Source organism: Psammomys obesus, unplaced genomic scaffold, assembly GCF_907164565.1.
Source record: "Psammomys obesus unplaced genomic scaffold, mPsaObe1.curated_primary_1811, whole genome shotgun sequence".
Taxonomy (NCBI): Eukaryota; Metazoa; Chordata; class Mammalia; order Rodentia; family Muridae; genus Psammomys; species Psammomys obesus.
This window is the reverse complement of record NW_026596069.1, coordinates 20,740,528-20,756,133: the sequence shown is the minus strand read 5'-3', so window position 1 is coordinate 20,756,133 and position 15,606 is coordinate 20,740,528. Positions and strand designations below refer to the sequence as shown.

At 40.9% G+C, this 15,606-nt stretch overlaps 1 protein-coding gene across 4 annotated transcripts in view; it reads right to left on the bottom strand.

Annotated features, from left to right (window-relative positions):
* Positions 1–15,606, bottom strand: part of Ss18 (SS18 subunit of BAF chromatin remodeling complex) — a 59,846-nt gene that overhangs the window by 10,864 nt on the left and 33,376 nt on the right. For 3 of the 4 annotated variants that reach the window (XM_055625562.1, XM_055625563.1, XM_055625564.1), the window contains 4 exons: positions 14,716–14,869; positions 10,698–10,919; positions 2,606–2,773; positions 1,884–1,988 (listed from right to left, as the gene is read on the bottom strand). In XM_055625562.1, coding sequence (XP_055481537.1) covers positions 1,884–1,988; positions 2,606–2,773; positions 10,698–10,919; positions 14,716–14,869 — 649 coding nt within the window. The remainder of the gene's footprint in view (positions 1–1,883; positions 1,989–2,605; positions 2,774–10,697; positions 10,920–14,715; positions 14,870–15,606) is intronic. The other variant, XM_055625566.1, reaches the window with a different exon arrangement.

The following is a 15,606-nucleotide window of genomic DNA, read 5'->3' as shown; positions in this document are numbered from 1 at the left end:
CCCCAGCTACTTTAAGAGTTGGCAAGATGTGCTCAACCAGCATACCAGGGCCAGTGGCCTGCTAGAGATAAAAGTTCAACTGTGATCCAATCACGCTCACTCACTTAAGCACGGCCTGCAACTATTCTCTTGCTGCCATTAAGGGTTTACACTTTGAGAGCAAGACTACAGGGCCCAAAGACCACAGTGTTTCCTGCCTGGTCCTTGACAGGAAACCCATCCTGTGGCATGGGTATGCTTGTCTGGACATGAGAAGAGACTAATATGACTAAGAAAACATGACTGTTGATATAAACAGAATACTCTATACATGTCAAGATACACTATACACACCTGTAAAAACATGATAACATTTAAATTAAGAACATACTAGCACAAGTAATTATAATAACTAAATTTTAATATTTACAAAAATAATGTGTCTACTATGAATAGAAAGGTTTAAAATAAGACAAATTTTCACATATCAGAAAATATCAGGGCCAAAACCTCATCAAGTTCAACATAATTGCTTAGGATGTACTTGAAAGTCTTGAAAGATCATTTATTCTCTGATTACTTATGTTTACCACATAGATATCACCTTTTAATTTTTTGTAAGCATACTGTCTTACTAATGTTTCTAAATTTAAAAAAATACTTAATATATCTACAAAGAAATAAGGAAAGGAAAAAAACCCAATATTCTGACTATTTGTGCCAAAAAAACAAAACAAAACAAAACAAAAAAACCCTGAGATAAAAATTCAGAATTCTAATCAGAATTACTGAAACATGCCATCATTATTAACACCCGTTTGTTGTGTGTAAGGCTCAAGAGGACCAGCCTTCTGTGTTTCATCAGCACCGCAGTGGTGACAGTCAGTGTCTTCTGCAGACACACCTTTATGCTTCAGACACAGGGAAAAAGCAGCAGGTGAAATGACTTTTGTACCACACCAAACTCCATCTTCTTGCCGATTTATACATATTCCTTTCTAGCCAAGGGGCCCTAATATTAGCCTCAGGTTTCTTTGCCATATAATTTACATTAAAAATAACAAAAGATTTTATGATATAGACAAATATTTTGGCAAACCATTTCAATATAAGGCAAATTACTATGTAATCTTATTTTTACCTATTAATATTACCTATTACTTTAACACTTCTATATGCTTTAATTTTTGTTCCACATTAAAGTAAAAAATCTTCAAACAAAAAAACTCTTAATAGGCATATTAAAATCTACTTGTGTGTCTACACTATCACATGTACTTTCTTAGCGTGTCGCACCCCAGTAGAGTCAACACCTCACAATTCACCCTCCCGTTTAAAGGAGGCAGGGGAAGTCACTAAACTCAAAATACAAGTCTTGTTTCTTCAGTACGATTCAGTGCCTATCTATTGCTATACTTTGGACATAACTTTTCTCAAAAGCAAACATATAAGACACAGTTCTTTCACAAGAATGCAATATTCATATACTCTTCTACAGAGCCATGTTCTTTATACAGAATGTCGAAAAGCAAACCAATGGGTCAACTTTATAGCATGTGAATTAAATCTCTTTAAAGATTTAAAGGAAGAGGAGGAGAAGAAACCAGTACCATTTGTTTTGGGTTCAAATGACCAATCCTAAACATAAGAGGATCCTCTTTCACATGATAAAAGACTATAATGATGGAATGCCACTCCTGATGGTACTAACGGTGACTATACAAATACACCTTGAATTAATTACAAACAGACTCTTACTGTTGGCTCTCTACAATACCCAAATGTTTCTAAACGAAGAAACAAGTTGGTAGCTTCTTCACCCTCATGGAAAAGTTGTGAAATGCCTTCTACATTAATACTGGGCAGGGATAGAAAACGGGAGGGGTAACATTAGGAGAGATTACCATCAGGGTAATATTGCTGGTTCATGCCTTCTGGAGGACCTTGTCCACCATGACTGTATTGGTCCCCATAATAGTCTTCCTGGCCTGAGTACTGCTGTGGTGGGCCTGAAAAACCACAACCAGTCAAGATGTAAATCATTTGTCCTCTATGTCCCAAAGATGCTCTTTCTAAGCTGATGTTATGAGAGACCTACTTCCTCAGCTGCAGACTCCCCTCCAATGCTTTGGCACGTCTGTTACTTTTAATTATTTCCACATATAATACACACACAGCAGGTTCACAAGTCACACTTACAAAATTAATATAAAACCATACACATAATATCAAACAATACAAACTCAGAAAAACAACCCCTTAAGAAGAGGCTGAAGCTGTGGAAACTGACTTCTTTTTACTTTAATGCCAGAGCACTCTCAAGTAAAACTGGCCTGTTACTGGTTATGTATTTAGTAGCTTCTGGGGGTGGGGCATTTTCTGTTGTAAATTTTGATAGAAAACTTTTATGACGTAGTAGTTTCCTAGACGACAACAGACAAAAGGCAGCTGTGTGCTGGGAAACTCCTGTATACCTCATGACCCTCTGTACCCTAAACCCTGCTACCTTTGGGGATATTAGGGGAAAAAGCCCTGGATTTACCTAGATAAAAAGTTCATTAAAATTGAAAGCCTTTCAATTACAGATATTTCCATTAAGCAAGGAATTTTCCAAATGGCCTCTCACCCTGCTGCGGAGGTCTATAGGGAGGCATCTGTCTCTGGCCCATCATGTGATTGCCTTGGTTGACTTGACCCATCATTCCCATGGGGGGCTGCTGTCCTTGGTAATGCTGCCCACCTCCAGGTGGCATGTTGTACTGCTGAGAAGGAGGCTGCTGATGCATCATGGGACCTGAGGACATGGAAAACATCATCACAGGTATTCTAGCACAACATTCCATCATCTTTAGAGACAAGCATTTCTCACACCGTAATACACAAAATGTTCAATCAAACAAAAAACACTGGCATCAAGTATAAATGAGTCTTTGCACAAAGCTCACAAGCCCAAATTCATCTGCAAGGAAGGAAAACATCCCAAGTCCTGCTTGTTGCCCCCAGCTTCACCTGAAGAGTCTCTTAAAAAATCAAAATGGAGACAATAAGTAACCTCTTCCTGAACATATGCATTTCTACACCATATCATCTAACCATCTCTCTATAGACAAAAACATCCTACTGTAGTATTAGAAAAGCTGTGAAAATACTCTCCAAATGTTCCAGATCAAACCAATAGCCAAACCAACAAAAGAACCACCTTCTGGATTTCCATTTCACACTTCTGTGCAGAAGGAGGATAGATTTCTGTATTTGTATGCATGTGAGTGTGCATGACTTCCACATAGCACATGCATGCAGGAGACCAATGAGGCGGGAAGGGGTCAACCAACTCCCCAGAGCAGGAGTTAGAGGTGCCATAAGCTGCCCAGTGTGAATGCTAGGCACGGACATCAGGTCTTCCATAAGAGCAGCAAGCACTTCTAACCCCTGAGCCATCTCTCTGGCCCTTCCCTTTCATTCCTTTTAATAGACATTTATTCAATAGTGGTAAGCAGAAACCTACATAAGATCAGATCAGCTGGGTTTTATAAACTTTAACTTTAGGACAAAAATTCAAAACAAACAAACAAACAAACAAAAACAAAAAACCTTTCCCTTTCCCGAAGCTTTGACAAACTTTATAAACTTGAAATCAAAGAACCACAGTGCTTTTCAAAACATTTTTTTTTTTAAATTTTGTGTATATGGGTGTTTTACCTGCATGTGTGCGTATGTGTACCGTGTGCATGAATGCCCATGGAGGCAGAGGAGGGCACTGGATCCCCCTTGATCTAGAGTTATGGACATGTGAGCTGCTATGTGGGTGTTGGGAACAGCCGAAGCATCTATCCAGCCTTTAGACTGCAGCGCTTCTTCATAACTAAACCCTCTTACCTGCTCTTCGTCTCCCCATCCTAAAAACTACCAGGAAATGGACTAAAATGGCATGGGCTCAGAAAACAGATCTCCACTATCTGCAGGGTGAGAACCCAGGGGAAGCAAAGCACCACTGCCACAGCGCACAGTGAAGACCTGTCATGTGACCAGTAGTGGCCGGCTCCTCCCATGCTGCCTAAGAGGGTAAGCGGGCCCTGGGAGAGAAGGAGAGACAGAGAGGGAGAGGGAGAGGGAGAGGGAGAGGGAGAGATGGAGAGAGGGAGAGATGGAGAGGGGGAGAAAGAGAGGGAGAGGGGGAGAGGGAGGAGAGGAAGAGAGGGAGAGGGAGAGGGAGAGAGGGAGAGGGAGAGAGGGAGAGGGAGAGAGGGAGAGAGAGATCTTGCCCACTTACATAGCACTCCTTTTACTAACATGGAGTGACTGAAGAAAGCAAAGCAAAGCCCAGAAAGCTGGGGACTCAGGCGAGCCGAAGGCTCATTAATAACCTAAACAAACATCTAAGCAAGCCGACTCCTTTAACTTTCCAGGACAATGTGCGCCCAAAACTTTACCTCCCTCAACTGTTTCATCTAAAGAAATGCTTTTTCAGAGCTATTTTCTTCCTAATTACCTTTGTCTGTCTTTTTCAAATTCTGTTCTCTCCAATTTTCATTATTGTAAATATGAGCTTTCCAAAGCTTACTCTAGGTTCCTCAATGCGGAAATGATTCTGTCACAGTAGGAAGAAGACAGCTTAGGGAGAGTGGTGAGGAGGCGAGCACTGGGCTCCCCACAGGTGCCACTCAAGCTTTCACAGGCATTTCCCATGACGCTCTGCCATGCAAGGAACCCAGAGGCCAAGACCAGATAGCTTGAGTGCACAGCTATGGAACAAGCCTCAAGTTCAAAGTGCACACCTCCTTCTGTCATTCTTTCACTTGCACTTCTCAAAAGTAGCGGTCAGCAAAGTTCACAGAGCCAGAGCAAACGCTGCCACACGAAGTAATGAAACACTCATAAATTTCACTGAATTTACTGCAAAATATTTTTTAAATTTGTGTGTTTGAGTGTTGTGCCTGCATGTACGGATGTGCACCATGTACATGCCTAGAGTCCAAAGACGGCATTGCATCCCTTGCAACTGGAGTTACAGACAGTTGTGAGCTGCTATATGGGTGCTGGGAACTGAACCATGGTCCTCTGGAAGAGCAAGTGTTCTTAACCACCTTTCTACTCATGAACTTAAAACCTTTATTTCCTATATGATAAGGTATTTATAATGCTATTGCTCATAATTTTATTGTCAACCTGACTAGGTAGAATTTCATTTTCAAGAAATAAAAGCTTTGCCTTATTTTTATTATAAAAAAGTGTCCAAAGAACTCCTAGCTTAGAAGTAACAGTGCGTTAGACCACATCTGTAAACTGCAGCCAAACATGAGACAGTAATAGCCAGGGAAGGGTGACCCACAAAAATCTATCACAACAAAATGCTGTCTCACTTGAAAGTTCTTCCAGGAGAAAGAAAACTCCAGTACAAGCCACAGCTGGGCAAGACCGTGCCATCTGAGCCCTTTCTCTTGGGACTGCCAGCCACTCCAATCACAAGGAGCTCAATCATCACCTCCCTTTATTCTCTGTTACTTCCCTCCAGGACCCTAACATCATTCAGGATCAGTCTAAAATCAGAGTGACTGTGACAGGGTGGCACTGTGTAGACCAGGCACTTCTGCACCACCGCTGAAGGCTGATCCACAGGAAGAGTTTAAAACCCCAACCCTAATTGTCTAGGACACATACTGTTTTCCTTAACACACTGATAGAAATAAAGCAGCTAAATTGCAAAGGCTACCAATTCTAAGAATGTACATACTACAGAGTAAAGGGGCTTGTAAATTAAATCTACTACAGATAATCATTTCTGCAAATAATAGCAAACATTCTTCACAAATATTCCTTGTTTTTACATAAATCATTTTCATATCAGATATACTACAAAGCATGGTAAGACACACACAAAGATGTATCATAACTTATTAACCTAGGATTTATTTTTCATGAATTTTGCAAAGGACATAAAACAAATATTCACCATTGCCACATTATTCCATTTTGAATTTTATAACTTACTACACAGTCCACAACAGCAATTCTACATTGAACACATGGAAAAAAGCCCCAAACTGCTACACTTTATGTCACTGGAATCCTTATCTCCAGAAGAATGCTGTCAAGAAGCAAATTTTGTACCAGTGCCAAGGCTAGGAGCCAAGTGACGGGCAGATGTGACTGTTATTGTCACCATCTCAGGGACTTACAGAGGCTAACAGTTGATTAATTTGTGAGGACTCTCAAATGGTGTTATTTAAAAACATCCTTCATGCGCGCACAGACATATGCACACCCACTTACATCTTCAGACACAAACCATCTTTCCAGACCACTACTTATAGTAACTTCTAGTACTTATAGTAACTGTCTTCAGAAAATTTGGAGACATTTTTGGTGGTCTCAAAGGAGGTAAGAGACACTACTGCTGCCTGTGAGTAGAGGACAGACACACAGCTGAACAATTCTTTACTAACACTGCATAGTTGCCACAACAGGGAATTAGCTACAGCCTCAAAACTGTCAATAGCAGCGAGGTGAGAAAAGCTGGTTTCCTCATGGGCCTCACAGGCATCTTCACAAACTAGACTAAGAACTAGATTATGGATTTTGTTTCCTGGTGACTGAAAATAAAATGGGTGTGTTGTGGACTAATCTAGCAACAAAGCTAGGGTGTATTTCAGTTAGCATCACCTTAAAAACTTACCTACAGTTTGAACTAGGCACCACAGTGACTAATAAAGACATTCATTGGTAAACATCTGTTGTTGACTGAATCCCAAAAACTCTGGATGTGTATGGCACAGTTACGAGCTGTTGTGAAAGAAGCCTGTCTACCTAAGAACACAGCCATGGGAATGGATATCAGAATACGTAGCTTGGGTTAGGGATATAGCGATTTAGCACAAAGCAACAATTTGTGAAGCACTTTATACCTGACATTTAATGAACAAAACTCTATTAAATTAGGAAAGCTACAATTAATGTTTCTCAATGAGTAACACACTGCTTCTAGCAAATGTAACTGTGGGCCATTTCCAGAAGGCGTTTCTGCTCTAATTTGGCTTATTTTTGCTTATTAAGCACCTTTCCAGATTATGACATGACATTTAGTTCTAAGTGATGCCCAGGACCCCAAGCACTGTTCTCTGCAGTAAGGGTGGGGCACTGAGCACATGTGCCTCCTGCCGCTTCGCTCTCAGCTCTGCGGCACCTCTGCCTGCAGGCCTTGTAGGCCTGACACTGCCCTCACAGTTAAGGCTCCACATGATGGCTGAATGAGGGATGAGGGCAACAGCAACAGTGTGGGGAAGCATATACTGGGCTGTGAGCTGTGCCACACTAAAATCTGCTCAAAGAGAGCTCAGAGGAGACTTTTCTGATAAAATGATAGCTCAGTAACTGAGTTGTTGTTGTTTTTTTAAGACACAAGTTTGTTTTTTGTTTTTTTAAGATTTATTATTTATACAGCATTCTGCCTGCCTGTGTGCATGCGCACCAGAAGAGGGCACCAGATCTCACTATATGAATGGTTATGAACCACGATGTGGAAGCTGGGAATTGAACTCAGGACCTTTGGAAGAACAGCCAGTGTACTTAACCTCTGAGCCATCTCTCCAGCCCAGTAACTGAGTTTTAAAAAAACTGTTTTTTTTCAAAGAGTGGACACCGATTATAGTGCTATCACACACAAGCTGTTCTAACAGTGTCTCAAGCCAGCTGCTGCTAACGTTCAATTTAACCACAAATTTACTGACATACACTAAGTCAGTATCATGGGGTCTGCATTTTAATGGAGTGGCTCAGGCTGCCTCACATCCCTAGGTTCTAGTGAGCTGGCTCTGCACCCAGCTTTGTGCAGCTCTTTACAATGACATACTTTAGCAACAAGGTTTTGTGATTTTGTTACTTTTAACTTTTGTGTTAACTTTTTCACAAACTATTTAAAACCAGATTTTACTCATGAGGTCCAAGTAGGAAGGGGACAGTGAAAGTGAGCTCAAAATCCTTCAGCGAAGGAGAGGGCCGCAGCACTTGTGCCAAGAAAGCAAACGGGGGCCAGTCAGAGGGTCTGGGCACAGCCAGGCAGGTGGGCAAGTTAGAACAACGGAATGAAGTGCAGATGTGACAACACCATGATGGATACAGCTCCTTATGTGCTCACTTACAAAATTAATTTCAATTTTTTTAAAAAGAATTAAAAGTCCAAAAACATTCCACAGTCCTAACACAAACCCTTGCAGTACTGTGTGGCCTAAGCAGATAAGCAGCAGTGTATAAGCTGAAAGATGAAGATGAGTAAAACATCTACACATTAGATTTATTTCATATGAACCAGTAAAATTACAAAAGGAAAGATTCCCACTCAAAGTAGAGAGATACTGGAGGGGCAGCAGAACTCTTACTGCAGTTTGCAAAGGGAACTGGGAGGGAGATGAGCTGAAAAGACACTAGAGTGAAGGCATTTAGACTCTCCTGCAGTGCTCTTGTTCAGAAAACCACTGCCACTTCGGGGAGGGGGTGGTGAGGTGTAGCCGAGTGGTAGAATTATGCTGTATGTCTGCAACTGTGTGTACAGCCCCAACAAGAAAACTAGAACAGTTTGTAAAAATATCATTAAACATTACAAATATATGAGTAAATGATGCAATGTCATTCAATTACGCTTCTTTTCAAAACTGAGTTGTTATTTTTCCATTGTTATCAGTCACTTGACAAGAAACTTCATTCCTTCCCTTTTCTCAAATGCATGTGTGTTACATGTACAGAGCACGTATTCTACCAGTGAGCTACGTTCCTGACCCAAAAACATAAGATTAATATTTAGTTTCCATGACTCAAAAACCCCATTAATACCCATTAATAGAAAATAGTAGCTCATGGCTGCAACCCCAGAATTTACCAGGCTGAGGAAAGAGGAATTTACGTTAAAGGCAGCCTGGAGTACACAGCGAAACGCTATCTCAAAGTGAACACACAGGGGCTGGAGGTGGCTCTTCCAGAGAACCTGGATTTGGTTCCCAGCATCCACGTGCTAACTCACAACTGTCCGTTAGTTCCAGCTGCAGGGGATGCCCTCTTCTGATCTCCAGAGGCAGCAGGCACGGGCATGCTGCACAGGCATCCAGGCAGGCAAACACTCACACACATAAAACAAATATTAACAAAGCAAAACAACAAACAACCCCCAAGAGAAAACAGCAGGAAGTACTTTTAAACATTTATCTAGTGTTTTTTGATACAAAAATAAACATGAAAATATGGCGCTTGTCCAAGGATTTTTGTCATGTTTAATGCAAATAAAACAAAACCCCCTAAAGCAATAATTATTAAATTTGAGACTTGGGGGCAAGGCAGTACCAGAGACTGGACCCAGGACTTCGGCTCCTGTGAGAGATTTTTAAGAGGTGAATATGTAAATGTTCCCTTTCATGTTTTAGAATTTTTCAAGCTTTCTAAAAAAGAACTATTTGCAATGTACTGTCCTCTAATCTCTGCCATGTTTTTAAGTCTGAACAGAAAAAAAGGTAAAATATATAGTTTATTTTTATTTAAAAAACTATTTATGATAAAACAACAACAAAAAATTTTAGTGAAACTTGCTAGATCCAAGAGGTCCCAGATGACTGGAGCACCCTAATCAAAATTATGACTGTATTAGTGGTCTGAAATTATAATATTTCATCATGAGTAATTTTAACACTTCCTTTATCTGAGTGCCTTTCAGTGATCTGATTTTTTTAATCATGAAATTCGAGGCTCACTACATTTTGTATGAGAAACAGCTTTAAGGTGGCAGTGTGCCAGATGCTTTAACATAGCAATTAGCAGAACAGAGCGCCACTTACTGGTTTTTAGTTATTATTTACAGGGTACTTAAAAGAGAAACATGGTAACAGCTTCACTAAGGCTAGCAATAAAATGGGGTGCCCTCCAGCATGCTAAGCAGAGGTGCAGAGGCAACCCCTCAACACCCAAAAGAAGGCAAATCCTTCAGAAGGACACCCCTGCCTCAAACACAGGAAGAATCCTCAGAAGTCATCAGCAGTGTCCCAGCACGTGAAAATAACCAGTCTGGGGCATACTGTACACCCCAGTTTTCTAGAATGAAACAAAGCGCGGGCTTACCCAGTGACTAGCATTATGAAACAATTCAACAGCACAGAACTCCAAATAAAATGTGCAAAAGGCAAACAAGCTTGAAGAGACAGATTGAGCAATTTAATTTCTAAACGCAAAACGACTCAAGGTAGCGTCAACTCAATGTTGTTTTCTCAAGAGCACAACTACAACTCACTTCACACTTAAAACAGACTGTCTTTAATCCCCAAAACAAATCAACAGGGCCACAGCCCTCTACTCAAGACAAGCTGAGGCTTATGCTTGCAATCCCAGCACAGGCGAGGCTGAGGCAGCTCTCCCACCGGTTCAGGCCAGCCTTGACTACATGATGGGAATCCGTCTTTAAAAGCATCCCTTTCTCAACACAATGATGTTTAAGAGCCAGAGCCCCAGGACAACTGGTTAGACAGTATCTACTGGCTATCCCAGGGAAGGTGTCCCCAGGACATCTCAATAATATGGCTACCTTAACAGGACCAGCGTGACATCAGCGCCAACACACTAATATGCAGAGAACTCCCACAAGGTCCCACACCTAGATGAAGAGCTGAGAGACAGAGAACTAGGCCACTCCAGGCACAGGAGCTCACGCTGGGAAAGAGGGGTAGGGGTGATAAGGACACAGTTACCTTGATTTGGTTGCATATTCATGTTTGGTCTGGGACCATAATTTCCCATTGGCTGCCCTTGACTCATCGTCATCTGGCTCTGCACAGGCATGCTCTGCGAAGATGGCACAGAATGGTTGTAGCCTCCCATGGAGCCATGGCTACTTGAAGGCATATTCATGGAGCTGTTTGTCATGTTGAGCTGATTGGGTCCAGGTCCCTGCATTGGCAGATGGTTAGGCCCTTCAAAGAAAAATGGTCAGAATCGAAAATGAGAGTTAAAAAGGTAGATGGTACAAGTCAGATAACTTGTATAAGGTTATTTTCCCAGTTTAGAGATGAGGAAACTGATCTTGGAAATGCAGGAACTATCTAGAGAGGAATCAGGAAGGAGCGCTAGCTTGCCAAGACAGCAAGACTCGAGGAGTGATTAGTGTGGTGCTAGCAGACACAAACAGGTAACAGGTAAACAAAGCACAAGACTATAAAAATGTGCCAAATACAGACAGTAGTAAATGATAAACAACAATGGCAACATTTATGTCCATCAGAATTCAGCAAAGAGGGCAATGACAACTGGGTACATTTGGAAAAAACATCCAGTTGGATCCCTATCTCATTCCTTCCACTAAAACTAATTTCATTTGTACAAAAAATTAAATATTAAAAGAAAAACAAACCATAAAAGATAATTTCAAACATGAAAGCTTTTAAAATAATCTTGGAAGGGGGAAGGCCTCAAGTATGCATGAAAGCTCAGAGCCATAATAAATGGACAAATTTAGCTACATAAAAAATAAATTTGAAGATAACCAAAAAAAAAAAAAAACACCTAAAATAGAAGCTGGGGACATGGCTCAGGCATGAGGACCTGAATTTGGATCCCCAGACATGGGTAAAACATAGGGACAACACACACCTGTAATCCCTGGGTCTTGCTGGCCAGCTACTCTACCCAATCAGTGTGGTCTAGGTTCTATGGGACCCTGTCTCAAAACACTGATCCAGCACCATTATGAAGTAACACTTTAATACTCTGCTGAAAGAACGCAAATCTAAGTAAGTACTGCTTTTATATACAGAGCAATCTGCAATGAGTAGTGAATTTTAAAATGGTTTATTTTGGTTTGGTTTACCATACAGAATTATTCTATAGCACAGGCTGGCCTCAAGTTCACTATGTAGCAAAGGATGACCATGAACTCCTGAACCTACTGCCTGCACCTCTCAATTGCTGGGATTACACACGAGCACCACTACTCCCAGCTTCAAACGCACTTCTCATCCAATAATTTAAGCTCTAGGAATTCTCCAGGTAGAAAGTTTTGAGGTTCACATATATATGCAAGAACATACACCTGTGGAAAGACATACCATAAACACTATAAACTTCATTTCCCTCATTAGAACCCAGCATGCAGATTAGATACAGCCATAAAAGCTGTGTGCCTGGGGGCACAGCTCAGTGGGTCAGAGAGAGCACTGACTGATCTTCCAGAGCACCTGGGTTTGATTCCCAGCACCCACAACTGCCAGTAACTAGAGTCCCAGAGGATCCCACGCCCTCCACTGGCTTCCTCAGACCCCCCCCCCCCCGGTATAGACATACAATGAAGGCACAACATTGTTTCATTTAACAAAGGATGAGGCAGCGTTCTATAGATTGAATGGAAAGTTTATATAAAGGGTATTTTCTAAAAAAAAAAAAAAAAAAAAAAGAAGAGGAAGAAGGAAGAGAAGGAGAAGGGGAGGAAAGAAAAGGGAAGAAAGGAAGGAAGAAGGAAGGAAGGAAGGAAGGAAGGAAGGAAGGAAGGAAAGGAGGAAAGGAGGAAAGGAGGAAAGGAAGGAAATCAGAAATTACATGAGCCCTCTTTTTTCTCAGACCCAGAGCTAAGCACACAGAGAGACTATGGGTGCAGAAACTTGTGTGCCTTTTAATTTTGGATCCACAGGTATGTGAATTTTACTTTCTAGGCTTAACAAAAAAACAAACACCAACAATAACAAAAAAAATTTCTCTTTGATAAAATCTGATTAAAAGAAAATAGCTTTGACTAACAGATAATTTGGCCAAAATCAAACAATGTAAGTGGCCCTGGAATTAAGATTATATAAATTAACTATTAAAACTATGCTGGGAAATCGAAAACAGATAGAAGAAAATATAAACTATTGGCCTTCTAATTTCTCCTACATCAAACAGTAAACATACTTTGAATTATGCAGTGGGTGTTATTTTAGAAGCTCTATAGAATTCTAGGAACTCTCTTCATTAGTTGATAATCTTTGCTCAGAAAGAAGTTACTTATGGGTGTGGGATAGATGGCTTAGCAAGTGAAAGTATTTACTCCTGTGTAAACCTGCTGCTTGAAATCTATATAAAAAAGCCAGACACACCCAGCAGTGGTGGCACACGCCTGTAATCCCAGCACTTGGGAATCAGAGGCAGAAAGGTCTCTTTGAGTTTGAGGCCAGCCTGGTCTACAGAGCAAGTTCCAGGACAGCCGAGACTACACAAAGAAACCCTGTCTCAAGAAATAAAACAAAACAAAAACAGACACAGCAGCATACCCCTGAAATCCCAGCACCCCTCCAGAGACAGAAGAGAGGTCCACAGGCCTCTCTTAAATATAAGATTTAAATTTTTTAATAAAAAAACATCTCTATTAGATAGACCTTTATAAATAAACCAGCATGTCATGCTAACAGTGGGTACATGCTTCTCGGCTGCTTCCTTGGCCTTAAGTCTCAATGTAATCTGGAGAGTTGGATAAGAATTCTCATCAGTTTCCACCACAGAAAGTCACAGAGCTCCCAAACGGCTAACCTGGCTAACCAGAGCACTGCGTCCAGTTCTAAAGCGGCATGTTGTAGATACAGAAATGGACTTGGCAAGCAGCTTTCTCTCCACTACAGCCTAACTGTAAACTAGAAAGCAGTTATGTCTCTCTTCCCGCCTCCATGCTGTGTGTGGGCCATCAACGCTGCAAGTCCTAGCAGGAAACAGAGGAGAACCACAGAAACACCATTTACCTCCTGCATTATCAGCTGCACACCAATCTTCTAAACCAGGCTACCTTGTCTCTTGGCTCAGTGCTCTCCCTGTTTCTTTTACTATGTCCATCATCCTTGGACCAATGCAACCAACGATACAGCCAGCCAAATAGGAAACTATGCTGTACATGTTAACTTCAGGCTGCTAATTTACTCCATTGTTAACTGAACGGTACTCCTTTCTTTTTGGCTAATAAAAACAATCTTAGTCTCCAGAAAGTAAAAATGTTCTCATATTAAAGCTGGAATACTGTTTACCAAAACTTATGCTATAGAATATTTGCTATAAAAACAAAATAATTTAAATATGCTTTTTGGTAAAAGGTAACTAGATAAACACTCAGATGGACTAAAAAGTTAACTATTACACTGATCCTAAAGTTCGAATGGATACAGGGAATGGCTCAACACGTAAGAAAACTTATACTGATTTTCAGCTTTTAATACTGCTTCTAAACCAATTCCCACATTGATGATACTCTATAAATATACTACTAACAAGAAGCTAGATTTGGCTTCAGAAATATCTGCAAGAAGAAACTAAATGCACCAGTACTGCAGGAACAATGCTGTTCCCATTTGTTCTTTGCAGTGTTCCTGTTTCTGAGGAATCAATCATTTTCAGGTAAATAAACATTATGGTACTTTTTCATAAACAGGTTTCAATTCTTAGGCCATGCACAATCCTTTTCCCCCCCGAAAAGCTCCTAAAACCAACTGTACTGCATAGTTTCAGACAGACTAAATTTAGCCAGTTCTGTTCATCAGAGGAATGCTGTGTGTCAGCTACATCAAAGCCCAAGGGCGGCCTGATAAACACTGAATACAGGTCACGTAGCTCTGTAGCTAACAAACTCGAAGAGTTCCTGGACTCGGGGGCATTCAAAGCAGTTTTGTCATCAACAATCTAGTATCCCCTGAGCCCCCATGTCGTTTCAGTTGCTAAGCAACTCTGGTGTTAATGTCTTAGAGGAGAAAAACTTACCAGGCATCTGGCCGTTCATCTGGTTCTGCATGTGTGGTGCAGGAGGGCCCCCACCCACCATTCCATCTGAAGGCATGCTGTGAGAGCGGGGAGGGGGTGGAGGGCCACTCTGACTCATCCCGCCAGGACCCATAGGCAGATTCTGTGTGGGCGGCTGAAAGAAGACACGCAGTCAACCAGGAGAAACAGCAGACTAAGGTATGAAAGATTCATAGAAATGGCTACAGTCTATATTATTAAGCTGGAGATAAACAAAACAATAAATGCATTTCAATGCTTTCTAATGCATTTTAATGATGGGACTTATTAATATCATATTTAATATCCCTCATAAGTTCAAGAGCCATGGAAAGTAGACTATAGTTAAAGTGCGTTTTAACATATGAAATCTCATGGGGAAAAAGCATTTTCTAACAAGCCATAAAGATTTTTCATTTATTTATGTGTGATCTCTAATGTGTCTGTTGCTATTATTTGAATTACGTTTAAAAAAAAAAACTAAGTGTCCTTTCATTATGAACATATGTGGATGTTTACTAATGGTAGATTTTTAGCTGCAAAGGAGAAAACAACAGCAAAATACATAAAAGGAGCAAAAAGTTTTAAAGAACAATGTTCTTTATACTTGGAGCATGAGTCCTGCAGTGGAAGCACACTTTAAAACAGGAGCCAACAACTGCTCAGCATTTCTGTCCCATCCTGCTACAGGGTGGGAATGTTAGCCATGGCCTCCACAGCCACACAGACAGCAGCCTCTAAAAGATGCCTCTGGCAAAGTTCCTAATGAAACCTTGAAGAAAACTATTCACTAAACTTAAAGAGTTCACAAAAAGGTGAAAGGATACACACACACACACACACACACACACACACACACACACACACACACAC